Raw genomic sequence first — 25,665 nt, forward strand, 5'->3', positions numbered from 1 at the left:
TTGACAGTTTTTTACTAGGTGGCATAGTGCCACAAAGCGGTACCCACCCTTACTAGTGAATAATGATAACTGGAATATGATAATGAGGAGAATGATAACTGGACTTATGTATTATCATAGTAACCATACACCAATGTATTATTGGACCACTACATTTAAAGTTATAGGACGTACATACTCTGTATCTCATTGACATTTTAGACCACCTCAGTTGAAGTGGAAAGACACATAAGCGGCAATATAATCAACTTTTTTCTTAACTTTCTCAGATCAGCAGGTGCCAGTCTGACAGCAGTTAAGTGAGATCCTGTAATGATTATGTATACACCAGGGTTGGGCTCAATTTAATTTCAATTCAGGCAATCCAGAAAGTAAACTGAAATTCCCATTACAATTAAAAATGTTCTCAATGCTTTTCAATGAGAATAACATTGTGAATTGGAATTTACTTCCTGAATTGACTGAATTGAAATGGAATTGGCCCCAATCCTGCTATAATGACCGGTGGTAAGGCAGCAGAATTTGACTTGGGGCTAGTGCTACAGAACAGCCTAAAAGAGCTCAGCACAGAGACAATAATCAAAGGATACATAATATTGTGTAAGAGAGAGTAACAGATCACATTCCCACCCAGAGAGACAGTAGAACACGTAGAAATCGTCATAGGGGACATATCACATGTGCCGAATACAACAGGTGTAGTAGACCTTACAGTGAAATGCTTACTTATACGCCCTTAACCAACAATGCAGTTTTAAGAAAAAAAAGTATTACTAAAATAAAAATATAGAAAAAAGTCCCCAAAACCCCATTAGACTTTGGTTCTATTAAATACCCAGTTCAGTCAAAAACTAGATTTCCCTGTGTTTTGTATATATTTCCAGGTTGGAATAATACTGTGAAATTGGGAAAATGATGACAGTGCTCTTTTAGTGTTTGGAAAGACTGCCTGGAATTTCAGCCTGTTTTGCTGGGATGGAGTTTTGGCCTGCCTGGTGACATCACCAGACGGTTAATTAGTTAATAGACCAATAAGAAGGAGTTCTAAACCTCTGCCAATAAGAGCTAGTTCAGTTTTGGTTGAATCATCGGCATCAATGGACACACATGCTTTGTTTAATGCCAGTGGCAGGTCATTGCTAAAAATAGGAAAGAGTAAAGGGCCTAGAGAGCTGCACTGCTGTACACAAAACAAACCGTTTGTAAATGCCTTATCAATGGTTTACATTTTTTGTAATTATTTTAAGAGTGTCTGCTAACTTGGTTAAAGGTTTGAGTGTCATACGTTTTCAGATTGAGGTAAAAAGTACAATATCTAAGATTTGTTCAGTTTAAGATTTCCATATAAAATATACTGCCAAAGCAGAGATAATTCTCAAGAACAGCTGATTTAAATGTTATTTTTCATTTTGATGATACAATTATGATACATTACTGCTGCTCTGAAAATATTTTAATAGTAACAATACATGAGATTTATAGAGCTATTTTCAAAGACCAAAATAAAACAAAGTGAAACTTTTAACTTTCATAACATCTATTATAGTTCATGCTAAAAAACACAATGTCAATTAAGTCATAAAAGGTACACATAAGAACAATAAAAATATTAAAGAGTTGAGCAGAACGTCTCTATATCTAAACAGTTATATAGTGGTCCCTCCCTATTCCCAGCCGATCCGCCCCTGCTTCCGGGAGAATTCTGGATTCCTAGCTCGGTTGAATCTGTCCTTGCTCTTGTGCCGGGTCCGCACCGAGACCAAAGTCCAACCCAGATCGTCCTCTGGCTTGGCCTTGCTCCCACCTCCAGCACCATCATCATCATCATCTTCCAGAGCCAGAATGTGTAGATGGGCCGTCAGGTCGTCCAGTGGCTGTGTCAAGGATGGAGGTGTGGCCCTCCGCGGCCCAGACACCAAGGGGATGACAGCTGCCTCATGACCATCATGGGAGTTGAGTATGGCTCCCAGCATGGCCCTATACAGCTGCCCAGAGCAAGGGCCTCCAATCAGGAGAGAATCCGGGGTTAACCCCCCTCTCAGTTTGGTCACAAGCTGGTGCACCAGAGTACCCTTGTACAGCCTAGACACCACACGGGAAACAAAACATGGTTGAATTAGCTGTGTTTCTGCTGGGCTAAAATACGATGTGAATGAATACCACTGCTCTAAGTTTAGGGGCAAGGGTTGACTTAGGAAGGGACACCTTACCAGGCACACTGAGGCTCGGCAAGAGGGAGGCACAGCAGTTGGTTCAGGTGAAGGCTTTCTTTCAGGCAGCACTGCCACTGGCTGTAGGCGTGGGCCACACCCAGGTCTAGGCTCCTTGTACCTCTCTGAATCAGCCCTCTCAGCCTCTCCAACACTGGTCCCCCCATAAACCCTGTTACACAAAAAAGGGAGGAGTCAGTGGCTGCACTTCACACACTTCAATATCTATCAATTCTAAATACTGTGTTTTCTCGTTCATGCTCTGGGCCATACCTCTTTGGCTCTTCCTCTGTCTGCAGAGCTCTCCGTACACCAATCCTAGTAGCAGGGCCTGCAGGAGAGGCTGGTCTGGAAGGGGATGGGCGTGCCTCAGCCAGTAGCAGGTGACAGCCACAGGAAGACGCAGATGAGGCGGGACACCGCTCAAAGTGGACTGGGACACACCAAGGGTCTCCAAAAACACCTTAAGCTGCACTGGCCTTGGAGCCTAAGGAGCACAGCAAGAGAATAGTTAAGAATCAACAGCAGTATGTTTGAATATACTGTATACTATATCATACACATATACATACCTGATGCAGAGTGTCTAGCTGCATCTGTTCTGCAGCACTGGGCAGGACGGCTTCAACCATGCTGCTGGTCAGGTACTGGCCTTCCCTGTAATACTCCTCCACGTCATCCACTGGGGGTCTCTGACTGCTGTGGTCTGCCCTCCTCCCACCCAGCAGCAGCCCGTAGAGTACCTGTCGTACTGGCCGAGAGGTGTTGTTCCCACAGGGCAAGTGGGCATCTTCCACCTGGACATGATGCATCACCTTCCTCAGCAGCAGCACGTCTACAATGCAGGAGGGAAGTCTACCCTTCATCAACGGCAGTAGGGTCCAGTCTGGAAGGACCCTCAGAGGCTCTGCGAGACGGCCGGGGCCTGGTCCCACTCCATCGTTGAAGAACCGCTCCAGGCAACTAGGGGGAAGATGGTACTCTTCTATGCCCAGGGAGAGGCCCTGGAGGGCAGCATCCATTTTCTGTCTGTTGTTACCATGAAGGATAAGCCTGAGCACAGAGTCCAAGGCCTCCTCCTGCCCCTGGAAGCGAGCCAGCCAATTCAGCAAGCCGTCGAAGCGGGCGAACCTTCCTTCCATTGACGAGTATTCTTCCCACCTGAGGGAAACGCCCATGTTATGCAACTTGACGTAGTCGTTTCCTAACATGGCGGCGAAGACTGGGAGAACCTGTCTGTTGATGTTGAAGTGTCTGCAGAAGCTTGTTGTGGTGTACTGCTTGCAGGGAATGTATCTTATAGAGCTCCCACGTTGCATAGACACTTTCTGCCAGTGAAAATGGGAGGTGGGCAGAAATCCTGCCTGGATGTCAAAGATATAAAAGTCACTGTCATTGGTCAGCACTGGACAGTTCCAACTTCGAGCCAGGGAGGCTATATCTTGGTCTGCCTCACAAATGCACTGTGCGAATGGCACCTTCAGGCTGGAGAGGACCTGTTTGAAGACATCTTTGATGAGGGTTGGTAGTACACCACCCCTGTCCTGAAGCCCCATGGACAAGCTGTTGGCTGTGTTGATCCTTGATTGAGCTCGTTCTTTGTGTGTTTCAAACTTTTTGTCGGTGTAGTCGGAGCCCCCATCTACAATCACAAAGGGGTCAATGTCGCAGTCTCTCAGAGCCTTAAAGAACTTGCAGACCTGGCCCTCAAACGCATCGTAATCCCCTCCATGACTCTGATCCAAACCTGAGTCAAAATAAAGCAAATTGAACAGATTACTACCATCTATGATCAGCTTGCTGTTTCTGAAGGGAACATCTTTTAAAATGTTTCCATTCTCCTCCATAAACCTGGTCAATCCCTGGACGCCCATGGTGTGCTCTGTCTGAGATGTGATGTCTTTCTTAGTGAAGAGTTTCAGAAGTCATGGGACTGACTGAGTGAGGCTAGCATTATTACAATGGATGAGTTTTCCTTTCCTTAAGTTTCATTTTCCTTACCTCACATCTGTCACTCCCATATTGTCTCTTGTCACAGTAGACATATAATAGATCATGGGACTTTATATGACACTGATAAGGGTGGAAATGTGTTTTAGATGTTTTTTTGCAATTATAGTAAAATTATGTTCAGCACTTGTCTTATGCATTTGAATCTGTGCTTAATTTGAGCCTCTCTGGCATGAAAAATTATTGTCAATGTTCGTCATGTAAAAATTTGAGTAATAACAGCGATCAGAGTTAAATTAAGTTGACTCCTTATCAATTATCTTGCCCCCACAAAAACATCATAATGTGAAAATGCAGATTTTCATCCAGAGCCTGTGTTTCTTCTGAGAATTGATTCAGGCGGTTTGGGGAAGGACTAGGTTTGAGCAACATTGTATGTTTTGTAGCCTACATTACATTTGTGGGTTTAAAGTTTTTTAGTATTATAATAATAAGGAAATATTCCCAAGTGTTGTTTTTTTATGTTTAAGATACATTGTTTTGTATGGTTTTATGTTTTTTATTTGTATGGTTTGATAAAGCAATTTCCGCGGGGCTAAATAACATCCGTTTGGTTTTCTTCATGTGAAGTTTATCTAGGTTTCGTTTACCCTGTTTGACTCGCGACCCACGTGACTACACAACGACCTGTGAAGAGATGCCGCGGTCATATTCAAATCAGAACTAGGATACTCGGAAATGTCCGACTTGTTAACTGGTTGATAGCGGCACATGTATACGTACAACAAGTTAGCAAGTCTGAAATGTCAGAGTTTCCAAGTTCTGACTAGAACGTGAACACGGAAAGAGGCACAGAGTTTCAAAAACCAGAGACGCAACATTGCGAGACTTTGAGGAACGTTTATCAAAATTGCAAAAAAAACAACATCTAAACACATTCCCATGACTGTCATATAAGGTCCAATGAACTAGTCTATGCCTTCTGTGACCAGAGACAATATGGGAGTGACTGAGATGAGGCATGGAAAGTGAAACTTAAGGAAAGGTAAGTCATCCATTGGAATGACGCTAGCCTCACTTAGCCAGTCCCATGACTGCTGAAACTCTGCACTAGGAAATACATCCCAGACAGAACACACCATGGGTGTCCAGGGATTGCCCAGTGCTGCAGACCAGATGCAGCTAGACACTGTGGACCGATCACCATGTTGTGATCAAACTGAGAGAGGGCTTGACCCCAGATTTTCTCCTAATGGGAGGCCCTTGCTCTTGGCAGCTGTATAGGGCCATCCTGGGAGCCATACTCAACTCCCATGATGCTTCTGTCATCCCCTTGGTGTCTGTGCCGCAGAGGGCCACACCTCCATCCTTGACACAGCCACTGGATGACCTGACGACCCATCTACACATTCTGGCTCTGGAAGAAGATGATGATGATGGTGCTGGAGGTGGGAGCAAGGCCAAGCCAGAGGACAATCTGGGTTGGACTTTGGTCTCAGTGCGGACCCGGCACAAGAGCAAGGACAGATTCAACCGAGCTAGGAATCCAGAATTCTCCCGGAAGCAGGGGCGGATCGGCTGGGAATAGGGAGGGACCACTATAACTGTTTAGATAGACTTTCTGCTCAACTCTTTAATATTTTTATTGTTCTTATGTGTACCTTTTATGACTTAATTGACATTGTTTTTAGAATTAGCTAGCATTAACTATAAAATAAGTTAATGAAAGATAGATGTGTGTGCGCATTACACACTTCAGTACATTTAAAAACATTAACATAGTGTGTGTGTGCGCATTACACACGTCAGTACATTTAAAAACATTAACATAGTGTGTGTGTGCGCATTACACACATCAGTACATTTAAAAACATTAACATAGTGTGTGTGTGCATTACACACGTCAGTACATTTAAAAACATTAACATAGTGTGTGTGTGCATTACACACGTCAGTACATTTAAAAACATTAACATAGTGTGTGTGTGCATTACACACGTCAGTACATTTAAAAACATTAACATAGTGTGTGTGTGCATTACACACGTCAGTACATTTAAAAACATTAACATAGTGTGTGTGTGCATTACACACGTCAGTACATTTAAAAACATTAACATAGTGTGTGTGTGCATTACACACATCAGTACATTTAAAAACATTAACATAGTGTGTGTGTGCATTACACACGTCAGTACATTTAAAAACATTAACATAGTGTGTGTGTGCATTACACACGTCAGTACATTTAAAAACATTAACATAGTGTGTGTGTGCATTACACACGTCAGTACATTTAAAAACATTAACATAGTGTGTGTGTGCGCGCATTACACACGTCAGTACATACACACAACAAGTAGGTCACATGGGGGAGAGGCGTTGTGCCATGAAGTGTTGCTGGTGGCATGTCTGGTGGGGTAAGTGTGTGTGTGTCAGTGCTGTGTGTAAGTTGACTATGCAAACAATTTGGAATTTACAACACATTAATGTTTCTTATAAAAACAAGAAGTCAGTCTTTCCTCAACTCTTAGCCAAGAGAGACAGGAATGCCAAGAGTGTACAAAGCTGTCATCAAGGCAAAGTGACTTGTTTAACACTTTTTCTGGAAACTACATGGTTCCATTGGTGTTATTTCATAGTTTTGATGTCTTCACTATTATTCTACAATGTAGAGCACTTTGTCTGAAGGACAAGTGGATAATCAGGTTAATTTCAAGCCCTGCATGATTTTATCAAAAGTCTCAAGGAATCTACAGTTGAAGTCGGAAGTTTACATACACCTTAGCCAAATACATTTAAACTCAGTTTTTCACAATTCCTGACATTTAATCCGAGTAAAAATTCCCTGTCTTAGGTCAGTTAGGATCACCACTTTATTTTAAGAATGTGAAATGTCAGAGTAATGGTAGAGAGAATGATTTATTTCAGCATTTATTTCTTTCATCACATTCCCAGTGGGTCAGTTTACATACACTCAATTAGTATTTGATAGCATTGCCATTAAATTGTTTAACTTGGGTCAAACATTTCGTGTAGCCTTCCACAAGCTTCCCACAATAAGTTGGGTGAATTTTGACCCATTCCTCCTGACAGGGCTGGAGTAACTGAGTCAGGTTTGTAGGCCTCCTTGCTCGCACTCGCTTTTTCAGTTCTGTCCACAAATTTTCTATAGGATGAGGTCAGGGCTTTGTGATGGCCACTTTGTGATGGGCACTCCACTCCAAAAGACTTATCTTCTTTTTTACTACAAAACATAAAAATGTGCCATTTTCACACATGTTGATGTTGGGGTGGCGCTGGAGATGAATTTGAAGTAAAAACATATATAGAAATGTATCTTTAAAGCATGGAGCACCGTTATTGATGGTAATATGTATGTTTATGACCTGAGAATGTAATTCATGTAATTATTCTCTTTTCAATGTTAATTGATCCTTGTGTCATGCAATGTTCCCTCTGCCACCCAGCTCCCAGTGACTGCTGCGCGGAGTGCAGCAAAAATATCAGCTCACTGACAGAAGCTCATTTCTAGAGTTTTCCCTGTTAACACTATCAACGTTTCCCTTTACTGTGGCAATTGTGATCGAATCAACGCAAGATTAGCCACTTTCAATGCAACATGCCAGAAGAAAAAAAAGATGCAAAAAATGTTATAGGCAGAACGCATCGGAGTAAGATTCTATTGCGCAAGACTCAGTCCGTACTCTACACAGACCAGTGAGGCATAACAAATCAGAACTGCAGTAGGCCTATATGCAAATTGACCGTTGCCATATATGGATCTGTGCCATTTACTTTGGTCTGGACTGTGTTTACAGCTGTGTTCATGAGTAGATGCGCTTGTTTTGAGATCAAAGCAACAGCTGCATGTAGCCACTATGGTGGAGAAATTACAAGATTGTTATAGTACTGTTATTGCATCGAATGGTTGTTTTATGCAATAGAATAGGCTTCTATTAGTACTCTCATCTGTGTGAACCTGAGGCTTAACGCTGACAATTGATTTATGAATGGTTTGGTGACAAAACCTCCAGCATGCATTCCATAGAATGAGTTGGTGTTTGTGTTCTGTAAGGTACCAGGGAGAGATGGCTCAGGTATTGTCATAAGCGTCGTAAGGATTGGACCAAGGCGCAGCGTGTAAAGTGCTCATCTTCTTAATTTATTAGAAATAACACTTAAACAAAAGAAACAAACGATGAAACAGTCCTATAAGGTGCACAAACTATACAGGAAATAACCACCCACAAAACACAAGTCAAACAAACCTCAACTAAATATGGCCTCCAATTAGAGACAACAACCAGCTGTCTCTAATTGGAGGTCCTACCAAAAACCCAACATAGAAATAGAAAACTAGATTTAAACATAGAAAACATAGAACCTAAACCAAAAACACCAAAACAAACACCCCCTACCACGCCCTGACTAAACTACAATGACAAATAACCCCTTTTACTGGTCAGGACGTGACAGGTATAGATAATGATGAGAGGAACATTGTCTTAGGGGCCAAACTCTGGTTTCTGTACAATAACAACAGTCTTCACAGCAAATGCTATCTGGTTGGGGGATACTCCTTTCTCATATATCAAGTCTCACCTTTTGACCCATTCCACACATCTGCTGTTTGTCATGTAGACTAATAGGGTGTATCTTTGCTATAAAATATATTTGTATTCTTTCTATGTCAGGCTCTCAGCCAGGCACTCAAGAGTGTTGGGTCGACCAGCTTCACCTGCTGTTTTATTAATATGTTTGGAATAAAGTAATATCCTGATTGGTGATTGACCTTGTCTCTCGTTATTGATTAGAATTCCACAACACAACGTGAGCACATTTAGTTCATATCCTTTGCTAGTTAGTGACTTATTAGCCCAGTTATGGATCATTTGTAGTCAGCAATATGGGGCAGTGATTGCTTCCTACAAGAGCACGAAACGTGTACATTTCTAGATATCTTTGAAAAGTCAGGTAAATAGCTTTTTTTTGTCTTAAAGGGGCAGTGTTGTATTTTGAGACAGGCTTCAATAAGCTAAGTAGCCAATAGGCAGAGGGTAGCATAATGTGTCTGATTCTCTGTAATAATGGTATTGGAATAATAATGCATTTTATTTTGTAAACTGGTTTCTTGCATCAAACAACACAAAAACATTTTCAGTCACCTCCATCATTCACTACTGCCCCCATCCTCATCCATCTGGATCCGATCCATCAGTTTGTGGTGGAGGTTGACGCTTCTGACGTGGGAGTAGGGGCCGTCCTTTCCCAGCGATCCGTCCAAGACCAAAAGCTTCATCCCTGTGCCTTCATGTCCCATCTTCTCTACTCTGCAGAGAGGACCTATGACGTTGGGAACCGGGAACTCCTAGTGGTTAAGATGGCTCTGGAGGAGCGGAGGCACTGGCTGGAAGGGGCGGAACATCCATTTTTGGTTTGGACTGACTATAATACCTTAGAATACCTCCGCACTGCCAAGCGCCTTAACTCCTGGCAAGCCCATTGGGCCCTGTTATTTACCAGGTTCAATTTCACCATCTCCTACCACCCAGGGTCCAAAAATGGGAAGCCGGACGCCCTTTCCCGCCTGTACAGTTCCGCTGCACACCCTCTGAATCAGAGACCATCCTCCCTGCCACATGTTTGGCGGCTTCGGTTGTCTGGGGTATTGAGGCTCTGGTCTGCAAAGCACAACGTTCCTAGCCGGACGCTTGGGGGGGGGCCCGGCTAACCGGATGTTCGTTCCTGATCTGGCCCGGCCTCAAGTCCTGGAATGGGCTCACTCCTCCAGGCTTACCTGTCATCCTGGTGCTCGTCGTACACTGGCTTTCTCCGACAACGCTTCTGGCCAGCCAGTATACACGGTGAGAGGGTTCCTGAGGGTTCGACCACGGGGCAGGGGATTCCAGTACCTGGTTGACTGGGAGGGTTATGGTCCGGAGGAGAGGTGCTGGGTTCCCACTAAAGACATCCTGGACCCGGCCCTCATCGCCGATTTTCACTGCCGACACCCAGGTCAGCCAGGTATGCGCCCAGGTAGGATGCCAGGTGGCGTCCCTAGAAGGGGGGGTACTGTCACGCCCTGATCTGTTTCACCTGTTTTTGTGATTGTCTCCACCCACCTCAAGTGTGACCTGTTTTCCTCATTAGTCCCTGGGTACTTATTCCTGTGTTTCCTGTTTGTCTGTTGCCAGTTCGTCTTGTCTTGTCAACCAGCGTGGTTTTTCCGTGCTCCTGTTTTTCCTTTTCTCCGTTTTTGCTAGTCCTCCCGGTTTTGACCCTTGCCTGCCTCTACTCTGAACCCGCCTGCCTGACCATACTTTATGTCTTGTCGTGAGCCTGCCTGCCACCCTGTACCTCCTGTACTCTGACCTTGTTATGATCTTTTGCCTGTCCACGACCATTCTCTTGCCTGCCGCTTGGATTATAATAAATATCAGAGACTCGAACCATCTGTCTCCCATGTCTGCATCTGGGTCTCGCCCTGTGCCCTTATACTTTCCTATTTTTAGCAATGACCTGCCATTGGCATTAAACAAAGCATGTGTGTCCATTTATGCTGATGATTCAACCAAAACTGAACTAGCTGTTATTGGCAGAGAGGTTTGGAACTCTTTCTTATTCGTCTATTAACTAATTTACCATCTGGTGATGTCACCTGATCCCACCAAAACAGGCTGAAATTCCAGGGGTCTTTTCAAACACTAAAAGAGCATTATCATCCTTTTTCCAATTTCACAGTTTTGTGCCAACCTGGAAATATATACAAAACACAGAGAATCTAGTCTGACTGAACTGGCCCTTCAGTAGAACCAAAGTCTCATGGGGCTTTGGGGAATTAAATGCCACTTGTCCCATATGACGATTTCTAAGTATTTTAGTGTCTCTCTGGGTGGGAATGTGAACTGTTGCTCTCTTACGCAATCTTTCTCTACATTACTTTTACCTTTGATTATTGTCTCTGTGCTGAGCTCTTTTAGGCTGTTCTGTAGCACTAGCCCCAAGTCAAATTCTGCTGCCTTACCACAGGTCATTCATTATAGGAGACGGGGTGCTTAGTAGCAGGATTGGGGCTAAACTAGATTGGTGCCAATTCAGGAAGTACATTCCAATTCACAATTTTATTCTCATTGAAAAGCATTGAGAACATTTTTTATTAGAATGGGAATTTCAGTTTACTTTCTGGATTGCCTGAATTGAAATTAAATTGAGCCCAACCCTGGTGTATACATAATCATTACAGGATCACACTTAACTTACCTGCTGTCAGAGTGGCACCTGCTGATCTGAGAATGTTAAGAAAAAAGTATGTAATATTATTAATATTAAATTGATTATATTGCCGCTTATGTGTCTTTCCACTTCGACTGTAGTGGTCCAAAATGACAATGAGATACGGAGTACGTATGTCCTATAACTTTAAATGTAGTGGTCCAAAATGTCACTGAGATACAGAGTACGTATGTCCTATAACTTTACATGTAGTGGTCCAATAATACATAATATATAAAAAGCTTATAAGTTTGATTTTGTTTAATTTGTTTTTATTTCTTTGCTCGCTACTGTAAAGCGTATTTTGGTCTTTGAAAATAGCTATATAAATCCCATGTATTGTTACTATTGTATTACAGCTGCACTGGAAAGATTTGATCATTAAAAATAACATTTAAACCAGCTGTTGTTGAGAATGATTGGGTATACACACTAAAGTCTCTCTGCTATGGCAGTATATTTTATATGGAAATCTTAAACTGAAAAAAACAAACAGATATTGTAATTTTTAGCTCAATCTGAGTAAAAATGTGATTTTCAGAATCGGTGTCAGTGAAAACATGACACAAACCCTCCTCCACCCAGTTAAAACACACTTGAAATATATATGTACAGATTTATTCTCATACCATCACAACAGAGTACTGTCTTCAGCTGTGCAACACACACAACAAATCATAAATAAAAAATTATTGTAGCTGACTTGGCCTGTGAAATGGACCAAAGCATAATCTTTTGGAAAATAAAGAACATGACTAATAGAAAGAGCTGGCGATGTTAGCCTGTACCCGCTAGGTGCTGCTGTAGGTAGAGGACTTTTGTTGCCATATCCATAGCACAGAGAAACTAATTCAGAAAGCAACATTAAAAGGATTAGCTCCGTCCTAAAAATGCTGAAACTCCCTCTCCTGGTTCATAAAGAAATAAACCTGGAATGGGTATGACTCAAATAACCCATTATCAACTGCACTGGTCTTTATAAACCTGGGAATTCAATTATATTTAATGTAAATGATTATCAAAACAAGCTTGTTAATTGAGTGATTGTGCATTGTGAAATACAACCCAGGTATGTCTAGCTGTACCAAAACAAGGCCTCAGAGGCTTCTGGAAAGAGCATGAAGAGAAACATTTGCTTAAAATGGCCACTTTTGACCCAAAACACAAGCAAAATGTATATGAACAGTGCATGTACAGTAAATGGTTGTCATGGAGATAAATATTTGCACTTAATTTACAGTGTGTAAAATAGAGGCAGAATATTAAAAAGGCCCATTGCGGCTGTTTTTTATCTCAATATCAAATCATTTCTGGGTAACATAAGTACCTTAAAGTGACTTTCTTCAATCAAAAAGCAGTCAAAAACAAACTAAAATAGCTTCTTAGCAAGAGCAATTTCTTCAAGTAAAAATGTTGCTATGACTGTCTAGGAGTGGCTGAGTGGGGAGGGGAAAACTGAAAAGCAGCTATTATTGGCATGTCATCAGGCAGGCCAAAACTCCATTCCACTAAAACAGGCTGAAATTTCAGGTGGCTTTTTCAAACCGCTCTTACACTAAACGGGCATTATCATAATTTTACAGTACTATTTCAACCTCAGTGTGAAAATATATATAAAACACAGGAAAAATAACATTTTTGACAGCACTTGACCAAATATCTCTGTGCCTTTCATTCAAGGCAAACAGTTAATTCCCAAAATGGAAAAAATAATGTAGGTTTGATACAGGACAAGTGAAAGATGTAGGGGAGGCAGACCGTGGCTGGGAGAGTGGGGACTGGGATACAATTAACTGTATAGTACTGCTTCTCACTGGAAAAATAAACTGAGGGGTGATGGTCCAAAACAGAGCGTCTCCAGGGGCAACTAAATAGATAGCCAGAGTGGAATTAAATGAAACGCCAAATGAAGGCCATCAGTCATAATGTGAGAAAAACCAAACAAAACTTATATCTTCAAGAAAATATATTATATTCAACCACCAAAATAACAAGGTTTAGTGGTCAACTCTTCCTAAAGTCTATACCAAAACAAAAGTATGCTCACAATTATCAATCCTTAATTGGTTCAATGTTGATGGTGAGATTGCTACGAGCATGAAAAGCTGGAATGCATGAAAGTAACATCTCTAGACTTCCACAAAGCTATGGTTAGCTACCTGCACTCGAAGCAAGGTGACGACGAATAAGAACCATTACAAAATTCTGTTGATGTTCACGAACCCCAAGACATGAATAGTTGCTCTACAAACAACTATGCTGTCCTTAATTGGTCTTAATGACGTGAGTAGCTGATCTACGAGCAGTGACATTGTCCTCTCAGATCACGACACCATAGACATGAATAGTTGCCACATGAACAACAGTTACAACGTCTCATAAATATATCCCCTCCTGAGTTCCTGGAGGATGGTACAGTCTGAAAGCAGCACGCCAATGCTTCTCGCAGGGGAGAGGTGGAGGGCAGGGGGGCACTGTAAGGTTGAGATCCTCCTCGCCCACTTCCAATCCATGACGGAACAGTGAATACCAGCAACCGACAACTGTTTGAGTTCTCTCTCCAGTCCCTGTGTTCAGACCAAATAACCATTGCATCCCATCTACATGTACCCCCCCACCCACAAACAACCCAGCCCCGCCCCCTCCTCTCCCCTATCTACTCTGTCACACAGAACGCAATGTGCGTCATACATGGTGGAAGGAGTCTTCTTCAGCCACTGTGGTTCTTCTCTCCCCTCTCCACCTCTCCACCCACTTTATGGCCTCAGAGACCACGCAGACAGAGGACGTGAGGCCCACCAGAAACAGCAGGTCTGGAAGGGAAGAAGAGAGGGACTGTTACTATAGCACATATAAACCCTGACCTCCATCACTAACAGACCAGGGTCCATCTCAGAACAGGAGAGCTGATATAGGGATCAGCCCCCCCCGTCCATTCATTATGGCGGCAGGTAGCCGAGGTTAGAGCGTTGGGCCAGTAACAGAAAGGTCACTGGTTTGAATACCGTGAAAAGTATGTCGCTGTGCCCTTGAGCAAGGCACTTAACTAATTTGCTCCCAGGGGCGCTGTACAATGGTTTCCATTTCACACTCGTGTGTAACAGGACAAATATAAGCACCCTCCAAATGATTCTGATCCTAAAGGCTAAACTGATCCTAGATCAGAACTCCTATTCTGAGATGCTTTATGAATACAGGCCCTGAAGGCTTATGTTTAATCTTTAGCTCAGTGGGCTAACATGTCTTTCTTACCAAAGATGCTGAGGCTCTCTGTCTGGAAGACACTCTGCAGTGGAGGGAAGTAGATGACCGCCAGCTGGCCCATGATGGAACCCAGCACCGCATAGCAGAACATCTTGTTACTGCACAGGCCCATCTCATGGACCATACGAGTCTGACAGAGAGATAGAGAAACAGAGACCGTCATCATGAATCAACAACAGATCCTAGGTGACATGTTTCTGCCCACTATCTCAGATCCTTCATCCTGTACAGGGCACAGCAGTGCACCCACCTGTGAGCGGGAGCTGAGGGCGTTGAACATGTCGAAGAACACAAAGCAGGTGAAGGTCATGGTGGTGTCTCTGGGAGTGATCAGATTGTCCTGAAGCTGAGAGGAGGAGATACAAACATATTGATGGAATCAATCAGTCAACTGATACAGGAAATAGGTAGGGATTGGCTTGGATTCACTATTAAATGTGATCAGTGTGTTTCATTTTTTGGGTTCACACATTTATTAATCTGAAAACACACATTCCACATCAAAACTAAAATCAGCAGACCGCGTCATTACAGTACACAGTAGACCGCGTCATTACAGTACACAGTAGACCGCGTCATTACAGTACACAGTAGACAGCGTCATTACAGTACACAGTAGACAGCGTCATTACAGTACACAGTAGACAGCGTCATTACAGTACACAGTAGACAGCGTCATTACAGTACACAGTAGACAGCGTCATTACAGTACACAGTAGACAGCGTCATTACAGTACACAGTAGACATCGTCATTACAGTACACAGTAGACCGCGTCATTACAGTACACAGTAGACCGCGTCATTACAGTACACAGTAGACCGCGTCATTACAGTACACAGCAGACCGCGTCATTACAGTACACAGCAGACCGCGTCATTACAGTACACAGCAGACCGCGTCATTACAGTACACAGCAGACCGCGTCATTACAGTACACAGCAGACCGCGTCATTACAGTACACAGCAGACCGCGTCATTACAGTACACAGCGTCATTACAGTACACAGCGTCATTACAGCACACAGCGTCATTACAGCACACCGCGTCATTACAGCACACCGCGTCATTACAGCACACCGCGTCATTACAGCACACCGCGTCATTACAGCACACCGCGTCATTACAGCACACAGCAGACCGCGTCATTACAGTACACAGCAGACCGCGTCATTACAGTACACAGCAGACCGCGTCATTACAGTACACAGCAGACCGCGTCATTACAGTACACAGCAGACCGCGTCATTACAGTACACAGCAGACCGCGTCATTACAGTACACAGCAGACCGCGTCATTACAGTCCACAGCAGACCGCGTCATTACAGTACACAGCAGACCGCGTCATTACAGTACACAGCAGACCGCGTCATTACAGTACACAGCAGACCGCGTCATTACAGTACACAGCAGACCGCGTCATTACAGTACACAGTAGACCGCGTCATTACAGTACACAGTAGACCAATAAACAAACATCAGCCATATTATCAAAGAAGGCAACAATGTCCGGGAGAAAAAAAACATATCTTATGAACACAAAACCAATACACAGTCTGATTGTAACAGGCCAGTCCTAATCCTACTGCTGCTGCTTGTAACAAGCCAGTCCTACTGCTGCTGCTTGTAACAGGCCAGTCGTAATCCTGCTGCTGATTGTGACAGGCCAGTCGTGATCCTGCTGCTGCTTGTGACAGGCCAGTCGTGATCCTGCTGCTGCTTGTGACAGGCCAGTCGTGATCCTGCTGCTGCTTGTGACAGGCCAGTCGTGATCCTGCTGCTGCTTGTGACAGGCCAGTCGTGATACTGCTGCTGCTTGTGACAGGCCAGTCGTGATACTGCTGCTGCTTGTGACAGGCCAGTCGTGATACTGCTGCTGCTTGTGACAGGCCAGTCGTGATCCTGCTGCTGCTTGTGACAGGCCAGTCGTGATCCTGCTGCTGCTTGTGACAGGCCAGTCGTGATCCTGCTGCTGCTTGTGACAGGCCAGTCGTGATACTGCTGCTGCTTGTGACAGGCCAGTCGTGATACTGCTGCTGCTTGTGACAGGCCAGTCGTGATACTGCTGCTGCTTGTGACAGGCCAGTCGTGATACTGCTGCTGCTTGTGACAGGCCAGTCGTGATACTGCTGCTGCTTGTGACAGGCCAGTCGTGATACTGCTGCTGCTTGTGACAGGCCAGTCGTGATACTGCTGCTGCTTGTGACAGGCCAGTCGTGATACTGCTGCTGCTTGTGACAGGCCAGTCGTGATACTGCTGCTGCTTGTGACAGGCCAGTCGTAATACTGCTGCTGCTTGTGACAGGCCAGTCGTAATACTGCTGCTGCTTGTGACAGGCCAGTCGTAATACTGCTGCTGCTTGTGACAGGCCAGTCGTAATACTGCTGCTGCTTGTGACAGGCCAGTCGTAATACTGCTGCTGCTTGTGACAGGCCAGTCGTAATACTGCTGCTGCTTGTGACAGGCCAGTCGTAATACTGCTGCTGCTTGTGACAGGCCAGTCGTAATACTGCTGCTGCTTGTGACAGGCCAGTCGTAATACTGCTGCTGCTTGTGACAGGCCAGTCGTAATACTGCTGCTGCTTGTGACAGGCCAGTCGTAATACTGCTGCTGCTTGTGACAGGCCAGTCGTAATACTGCTGCTGCTTGTGACAGGCCAGTCGTAATACTGCTGCTGCTTGTGACAGGCCAGTCGTAATACTGCTGCTGCTTGTGACAGGCCAGTCGTAATACTGCTGCTGCTTGTGACAGGCCAGTCGTAATACTGCTGCTGCTTGTGACAGGCCAGTCGTAATACTGCTGCTGCTTGTGACAGGCCAGTCGTAATACTGCTGCTGCTTGTGACAGGCCAGTCGTAATACTGCTGCTGCTTGTGACAGGCCAGTCGTAATACTGCTGCTGCTTGTGACAGGCCAGTCGTAATACTGCTGCTGCTTGTGACAGGCCAGTCGTAATACTGCTGCTGCTTGTGACAGGCCAGTCGTAATACTGCTGCTGCTTGTAACAGGCCAGTCGTAATACTGCTGCTGCTTGTAACAGGCCAGTCGTAATACTGCTGCTGTTTGTAACAGGCCAGTCATAATACTGCTGCTTGTAACAGGCCAGTCATAATACTGCTGCTTGTAACAGGCCAGTCATAATACTGCTGCTTGTAACAGGCCAGTCATAATACTGCTGCTTGTAACAGGCCAGTCATAATACTGATTGTAACAGGCCAGTCGTAATACTGATTGTAACAGGCCAGTCATAATACTGATTGTAACAGGCCAGTCATAATACTGATTTGATAGAAGTTTGATCATGCTTTCCTGAATGATCAAGAACACGACTATGATTACAACTACTTGCCTCTCTCCAGAAGACGAACAGGGTGCCGCATACGATGACGAGTGCCGACACCAGTACCTTGACTAACAGACTGCGCGTGAGGATGCTGTCCCGCACATTCCTCGGAGGCTTCCGGATCACATCCTTATCCACTGGCTCCACTCCCAGACTAAGGATGACAGATGATTACATGGATTTCCATCTACGGTAATTACCACAAACTATTTTTACACAAAGCATCAGTAATTGTGACTTTAAATCTGGTGGATTTAAATATGAAAGCAGCAGGTAGCCTAGCGGTTAGAGATTTGGGCAGGTAGCCTAGCGGTTAGAGATTTGGGCCAGTAAGCGAAAGCTCGCTAGTTTGAGTCCCCAGGCTGACAAGGTGAAAAAAAGAATCTGTCGCTGTGCCCTAATTGCTCCAGGGTTACCGTTGATAATGGCTGACCCTGGCCGTGACCCCACTCTCCGAGGGTTGGGATATGCAAAAAATGCATTTCCATTTCACACAAATGCGTATAATACACACTTGTACATGTGTGAAACAGGACAGATATAAGCACCCACTAAATTCTTATATTCTTATTATATAAAATCTTGTGAAACTGAGAGCAGACCATTTTCATGACAAAAGAATACAGTTCCCATAATGCTTTGTGTAGTGTCACCTCTGAGCGGGAGGTCCGTCCATGATGATGTTGATCCACAGGATCTGCATGGCATTCAGAGGGTTGGGGAAGTTCATCAGCGTTGCCAGGGAGATGAGGGTGAGCGCTGCAATGCTCCTAGGAAACACAATAATGCCAATTTAATCATATTTACAACAAAGTGGCCCATATAGCATTGTTTCAAGGAATCTCTTTATCAAAAAGGTAGCTCTCCATCACTCACGTGCTCAGCTGGAAGCGGACAAAGTTTTTAATGTTGTTGTAAATGCCTTTCCCTTCCTCGATGGCAGACCTAGGACGAAACAGAATGACAGAAATATTAACTCATTTTTCTATCCTAGCAAAGACACATTTCTAGAAATCATGATGGCTTTGAAGCCCAAAAGAATTAGCAAACTGGGTAGGAGTATAAAGTGTTACTGCAAACTGTTTCTAAAAGTTTCCTCACAAGATGGTCTGGAAGTCATCGTCCACTAGGATCATGTCTGCTGCCTCTTTACAAACGTCAGTGCCAGTCTGGCCCATGGCAACGCCGATGTCTGCTGCTTTCAGCGCTACGGCATCATTCACACCATCACCCGTCATCGCCACCACAGCACCAATGTTCTGGAGAGACTGGAATGAGAGAGGGAGCGAGGAGATGGAACAGTCAAACCTTGTAATAAATCCACATTATAGTCATGAATTAAACTCCTGAAAGAACACAACAGTTTTTAGTTAATGAATCAAGTTCTCTGATCTTGATTGAACTCATTCCTTTAGATTAAAGGGATCTGAAATTATGGAGTGCATTTTCTAATAATTGTGTGATTTTCATTTTCTTCACTAGCACTCGTAACACTAGTGACTGGAAAACCACCAGGTATACCGTAGACACTTCCCCGTGACTGAATGTCACAAATTGCGGTGGGAGTTTCTAGAGACTTCCCAGGGCTTTGGAGCCACATGCTGCCAGGCCAGGCTCTGCCTACGCAGAACAGGCATTCACACATCATCTCATGCCAGCTGGCTGACACTTGGCTGGGTTCTCACCTTGACTATCTTCAGCTTGTGTCTGGGGCTGACCCGGTAGAACACCACGATCTGGAGGAGGCAGAGACATCACCCTGTTAACCCAGTCCTGTTAGACATCACCCTGTTTCACCCAGCCCTGTTCACCCAGCCCTGTGTTTGAGTGTTTTACAGCTTGATAAGGATGATGTTCACATTTAATAAAAGCTCTGACGAAGGCCAAGAGGGAGACATGTAAGCTTTAACACAAATAAGTGATATCAGCAAGAGCAGCGTGTGGGTTTCTCTGTTCCTTGATGCACATTTACAATGTACATGTGAACGTAATGAAGGTATTCAATTCAATTCCAACAACTTTATTTGTCCACTTAGGACAATTACTATGTGAAGACGGTACACTCTGTACTATTTAAAGAATAAGGATTGTGAGTCAGAGAAAGTCTCAGTGTATTAGAGCCTGTGTGTGTTGATATGTTCCTACCCTGGGAACCATCTGAGACAGCTGTTGGAGGTCCATCTGGTCCACCTCCTCTCCAGACAGAGACTGGGAGCCCTTGGTGTAGATTCCCAGACGGCCCGCTGAGGACACAAGGACACACGCACGGTCAGATATTGCATCCCCATTTCATCATACGTTTTTGCAAAAAATGTATCTCGGAGGTTGCAAGAAGGAGATTTCAAGTGGGGGGGAGAGATGAAGAGAGAGGAAAACAAGCGCGCCTCACCTATGGACACAGCGGTCTCCTGGGAGTCTCCAGTGATCATCTTGATGGCCACTCCTGAGCTGATGAGCGTGCCCACAGCCTCTTTGACCCCTGACCTGGGCGGATCGATGATGCCCACCAGGCCCAGGAACGACAGGTTGCCCATCTCCGAACCCGACGCAAAAGCCAGAACTGCGCCGGAAAACAAGACAGAAGATTAAATTGTTGTTACTTTAGCGATCCCCGAAGGAAAAAAGGTAGGGCTTTACTTGGAATCGGGCCAATGACACTGGCCACCCACCAACCCCCTTTACCTCTGAGGCCTGAGGATCCCATGTAACTCTTCTGCTGCTGGTAGAGCTCCCTCTGCTGGTGGTTGAGAGGTAGTGTTGTACCTTTGCTGTGGTAGTAGCTACAGAAGCGGATGACCTGCTCATAAGCCCCCTTCATGTAATACACACCTGGCTGGTCCTGAGGTAACACATCACCAAGGACAGAAAACACCATGACACATTCATCACACTGAAGCTCATAGGACAACACTACTACAGATAGAATGGCTCTTTGCTGTGTCCATGTTACGTAGAAGAGACAGTGACTGTGGAAAGGAGTAAGGGTGTTGGTGCTCTGGGCTGACTGACCTGCTGAGTGCGGTGGACACAGCGGACGGCCATCCACTTCTGTTCTGAACTGAAAGGGTTTTCCTCCAGACGTACATACTCCTGCTGCTGCCCTTCTAGACCCATCTGCAGGGAACATACTTTGGTGACCGGCTTCTGTTCATCGTGTGTGTGTGTGTGTGTGTGTGTGTGTGTGTGTGTATGTGTGTGTGTGTGTGTCAGAGACAGTGAGCGTGTGATAGTTTCTCCCTCTGGGGACTGGTAAGTTTTCTAGTCACACTCGTAGGAGTGTGTATTCTCGTTGGTGACACACAGTCATCGAACCGAGTCTGGAAGTGTCCCACCCACACACACACACACACACACACACACACACGTTTCCATCTACAATTGTAATTACGACAGCGTTGTCAAGTCACACACTGTTACTTGGTCCTGCTAGTCTACTGTTTTTGTCTGTGATACTGTGTAATAATCTGAAGGGGTCCCACAGACACACATATTTATTTACATTTTATTTGACCTTTATTTAACTATGCAAGTCAGTTAAGAACAAATTCTTATTTACAATGACGGCCTACCAGAAGGCAAAAGGCCTCCTGCGGGGACGGGGGCTGGGATTAAAAATAAAAATATAGGACAAAACACACGTCATGACAAGAGAGACAACACAGCATATAACCCCTCTCACACTCATAACCCCTGTGTGTGAATAATCTGAAGGGCTCTCACAGACACTCATAACCCCTGTGTGTGAATAATCTGAAGGGCTCTCACAGACACACATATAACCCCTGTGTGTTAATAATCTGAAGGGCTCTCACAGACACACATATAACCCCTGTGTGTTAATAATCTGAAGGGCTCTCACAGACACACATATAACCCCTGTGTGTTAATAATCTGAAGGGCTCTCACAGACACACATATATCCCCTGTGTGTTAATAATCTGAAGGGCTCTCACAGACACTCATAACCCCTGTGTGTGAATAATCTGAAGGGCTCTCACAGACACACATATAACCCCTGTGTGTTAATAATCTGAAGGGCTCTCACAGACACACATATAACCCCTGTGTGTTAATAATCTGAAGGGCTCTCACAGACACACATATAACCCCTGTGTGTTAATAATCTGAAGGGCTCTCACAGACACACATATATCCCCTGTGTGTTAATAATCTGAAGGGCTCTCACAGACACACATATAACCCCTGTGTGTTAATAATCTGAAGGGCTCTCACAGACACACATATAACCCCTGTGTGTTAATAATCTGAAGGGCTCTCACAGACACACATATATCCCCTGTGTGTTAATAATCTGAAGGGCTCTCACAGACACACATATAACCCCTGTGTGTTAATAATCTGAAGGGCTCTCACAGACACACATATAACCCCTGTGTGTTAATAATCTGAAGGGCTCTCACAGACACACATATAACCCCTGTGTGTTAATAATTTGAAGGGCTCTCACAGACACACATATAACCCCTGTGTGTTAATAATCTGAAGGGCTCTCACAGACACACATATAATCCCTGTGTGTTAATAATCTGAAGGGCTCTCACAGACACACATATAACCCCTATGTGTTAATAATCTGAAGGGCTCTCACAGACACACATAACGCTTGTGTGTGCTTACTGTTTTGTGGCCAGGGTGCTAACGACGTCGGCTAGCAATGTAATGTGTATATACATGTATGTATGTATGTATGTATGTATGTATGTATGTATGTATGTATGTATGTATGTATGTATGTATGTATGTATGTATGTATGTACCTTCATGGCCAGGGCGATGAGGGCCCCTTCAGTGGGGCGTCCCATCAGGGTGTTGTTCCTGATGACAGCGTCATTGCATATGCAACCAGCCTATCAGAGAGCAGAAGGACAGGCGGTTATGACATCAGATGCTAGCCCAGATCCTTTACCCATGCCGTTGTAGAGGGACAGTTCACCACGTTCTGTGTCTCTCCGGCGTTATTACATGAGTGCAGACCAAGTCTTCACTTCAGAGTATTGAGATTTACCCCAATGACCACATATCTGTCCCAGTTTCTCACCTCTACAATCTTGCTGACGGAGGTGTTTGAGAAGCCGTGGATCTCCTCCCCGTGCAGTAACACCTCCCCAGCTCCGTTGTAACCCACGCCCGTCACCTGGCAGAGAGGACAACATGGAGGACACAGCAAAACAATGAAGATCAACAAACATCCCCCCAAAATATTTTGGATGTAAACCCTCATTTCACAAGATAAATTGACTGAACACATTGTCATTTACGGTAAGGACCTTGCCAGATGACTAAATAACAGTCCTAAACTAGGCAGGAGGAACTAGCCTCACACACAGTCTACCTCAACATGTAGTCCATCAGCGGTGAACAGGTGAGTGACGGTCATCTCGTTCTTGGTCAGAGTCCCCGTCTTGTCTGAGCAGATGACGTTGCAGCAGCCTGGGTGATGGAGGAAGTTATGGGGTCAAATTAGACACATACACACACACACACCAAACTGAGTGTTAAAGGCAGAGCTCGGCTCACTTCACCTCCGCCAGACCCTACCAAGTGTCTCCACGATGGGCAGCTTCTTGACAATGGCCCTCTTCTTGACCATCCTCATCACACCGAGGGCCAAGGTGACCGTCACCACGATGGGTAGACCCTCAGGGATGGCTGCCACCGCCAGGCTTGGGTAAGAGGGGAGGAAGAGGGAAGAGAGGAGAGCGGAAAACCGCTAAGTCTTTACTTGAAGAGAGTACACAGTGTGTACATTGGCATTCCTACCAACTTTATTCACAACACCTCACCTCACCTTCCAGGTGTGAGAAAAGAACACTTTCACTGTAATGTAAATACAGGTTAACAAGGTTAGCTGCACACCCCGAGGTACTGACGGTGCAAAGAAATGATGAGGAATGATAAAATCTCTGATCTCTTGTGAAAGAGAAAACACTGTCTTGCTAAAATCACCACAATGACGTGACCCCAATTGTGTGATTGTATTACAGTGTTTTTTTAACGTAAAAAATAACAAAATGCACTGACATGACAGGAAGTTTAATCTAACCCTTACACTACTGCGTTCACCCCCGTAACCAGGCACGTGACAACCATCAAATCCCCCATTATGCTCTGCTAACCTACTCAGATGTCACACTGAATGAATTAGTGTTATCAAAAGATCCTTCACATGGCATTCTGCCCTGGGCAACACTAAACATACTGTGTTGTTGGATTAGACGTCTATGGCAGAGAATATGCCCATATCTTGGGATATGTTGACAATGACAGAAACAACGGCAACACAATTTATACAAAGCACTGTAATATTTGCATATATGGAATATACAAATTGGGGCTTACCTGACACCGATGGTGAACATGTCTAATAAGTGTTTCCCCTGGAGCCAACCAACCAGCATGATCACCCCTGAAACCCATGGCAACACTCATTAGTGGTGGTTAGCCATGTACTGGCTAGGAGCATTAACACCATATAGACAGTATTAACACCATATAGACAGTATTAACACCATATAGACAGCATTAACACTATATAGACAGCATTAACACTATATAGACAGCATTAACACTATATAGACAGCATTAACACCATATAGAGAGCATTAACACTAAATAGAGAGCATTAACACTATATAGACAGCATTAACACTATATAGACAGCATTAACACTATATAGACAGCATTAACACTATATAGAGAGCATTAACACTATATAGACAGTATTAACTGGCTGGGAGCATTAACACTATATAGACAGCATTAACACTATATAGACAGCATTAACTGGCTGGGAGCATTAACACTATATAGACAGCATTAACACTATATAGACAGCATTAACTGGCTGGGAGCATTAACACTATATAGAGAGCATTAACACTATATAGACAGTATTAACTGGCTGGGAGCATTAACACTATATAGAGAGCATTAACACTATATAGACAGTATTAACTGGCTGGGAGCATTAACACTATATAGACAGCATTAACACTATATAGACAGCATTAACACTATATAGACAGTATTAACTGGCTGGGAGCATTAACACTATATAGACAGCATTAACACCATATAGACAGTATTAAACTGGCTGGGAGCATTAACACTATATAGACAGTATTAACTGGATGGGAGCATTAACACTATATAGACAGCATTAACACTATATAGACAGCATTAACACTATATAGACAGTATTAACTGGCTGGGAGCATTAACACTATATAGACAGCATTAACACCATATAGACAGTATTAAACTGGCTGGGAGCATTAACACTATATAGACAGTATTAACTGGCTGGGAGCATTAACACTATATAGACAGCATTAACACTATATAGAGAGCATTGACACTATATAGAGAGCATTAACACTATATAGAGAGCATTAACACTATATAGAGAGCATTAACACTATATAGAGAGCATTAACACTACATAGACAGTATTAACTGGCTGGGAGCATTAACACTATATAGACAGCATTAACACTATATAGACAGCATTAACACCATATAGACAGCATTAACACCATATAGACAGTATTAAACTGGCTGGGAGCATTAACACTATATAGACAGTATTAACTGGCTGGGAG

General features: G+C 44.0%; 2 protein-coding genes across 7 annotated transcripts in view; both read right to left on the reverse strand.

Moving 5' to 3' along the window:
* Positions 1 to 1,435: 1,435 nt before the first annotated feature.
* LOC106574784 (single-strand DNA endonuclease ASTE1) lies at positions 1,436 to 4,156 on the reverse strand. Its single transcript, XM_014150871.3, has 4 exons — positions 2,783 to 4,156; positions 2,484 to 2,697; positions 2,211 to 2,382; positions 1,436 to 2,082 (listed from the first exon to the last, which is right to left on the reverse strand). The coding sequence occupies exons 1-4, from the start codon at positions 4,082 to 4,084 to the stop codon at positions 1,665 to 1,667; spliced, it is 2,106 nt and encodes a 701-aa protein (XP_014006346.2). The 5' UTR covers positions 4,085 to 4,156; the 3' UTR covers positions 1,436 to 1,664.
* Positions 4,157 to 12,037: 7,881 nt separating this feature from the next.
* Positions 12,038 to 25,665, reverse strand: part of LOC106592954 (calcium-transporting ATPase type 2C member 1) — a 47,305-nt gene continuing 33,677 nt past the window's right edge. For all 6 annotated transcript variants that reach the window (XM_082960190.1, XM_082960184.1, XM_082960181.1 and 3 more), the window contains 17 exons: positions 24,404 to 24,470; positions 23,603 to 23,727; positions 23,397 to 23,494; positions 23,103 to 23,198; positions 22,822 to 22,911; positions 21,053 to 21,157; positions 20,726 to 20,882; positions 20,433 to 20,603; positions 20,189 to 20,286; positions 19,729 to 19,779; positions 19,145 to 19,311; positions 18,920 to 18,988; positions 18,697 to 18,813; positions 18,050 to 18,197; positions 14,950 to 15,045; positions 14,688 to 14,829; positions 12,038 to 14,248 (listed from right to left, as the gene is read on the reverse strand). In XM_082960190.1, the coding sequence (XP_082816316.1) occupies positions 14,121 to 14,248; positions 14,688 to 14,829; positions 14,950 to 15,045; positions 18,050 to 18,197; positions 18,697 to 18,813; positions 18,920 to 18,988; positions 19,145 to 19,311; positions 19,729 to 19,779; positions 20,189 to 20,286; positions 20,433 to 20,603; positions 20,726 to 20,882; positions 21,053 to 21,157; positions 22,822 to 22,911; positions 23,103 to 23,198; positions 23,397 to 23,494; positions 23,603 to 23,727; positions 24,404 to 24,470 (1,925 nt within the window). In that variant the 3' untranslated portion in view covers positions 12,038 to 14,120. The remainder of the gene's footprint in view (positions 14,249 to 14,687; positions 14,830 to 14,949; positions 15,046 to 18,049; positions 18,198 to 18,696; positions 18,814 to 18,919; positions 18,989 to 19,144; positions 19,312 to 19,728; positions 19,780 to 20,188; positions 20,287 to 20,432; positions 20,604 to 20,725; positions 20,883 to 21,052; positions 21,158 to 22,821; positions 22,912 to 23,102; positions 23,199 to 23,396; positions 23,495 to 23,602; positions 23,728 to 24,403; positions 24,471 to 25,665) is intronic.

The sequence above is a fragment of the Salmo salar genome, chromosome 02, assembly GCF_965601325.2.
Source record: "Salmo salar chromosome 02, fSalSal1, whole genome shotgun sequence".
Classification (NCBI taxonomy): domain Eukaryota; kingdom Metazoa; phylum Chordata; class Actinopteri; order Salmoniformes; family Salmonidae; genus Salmo; species Salmo salar.

What these genes read in the sequence shown, in the direction of transcription:
- LOC106574784 (XM_014150871.3), bottom strand. Translation starts at nt 4,084, where the DNA reads ATGGGCGTCCAGGGATTGACCAGGTTTATGGAGGAGAATGGAAACATT. An exon ending in AGCTAGACACTCTGCATCAG is followed by an intron (nt 2,698 to 2,782) that starts GTATGTATATGT and finishes TGTGCTCCTTAG; the next exon opens with GCTCCAAGGCCAGTGCAGCT. An exon ending in GCCGAGCCTCAGTGTGCCTG is followed by an intron (nt 2,083 to 2,210) that starts GTAAGGTGTCCC and finishes TGTGGTGTCTAG; the next exon opens with GCTGTACAAGGGTACTCTGG.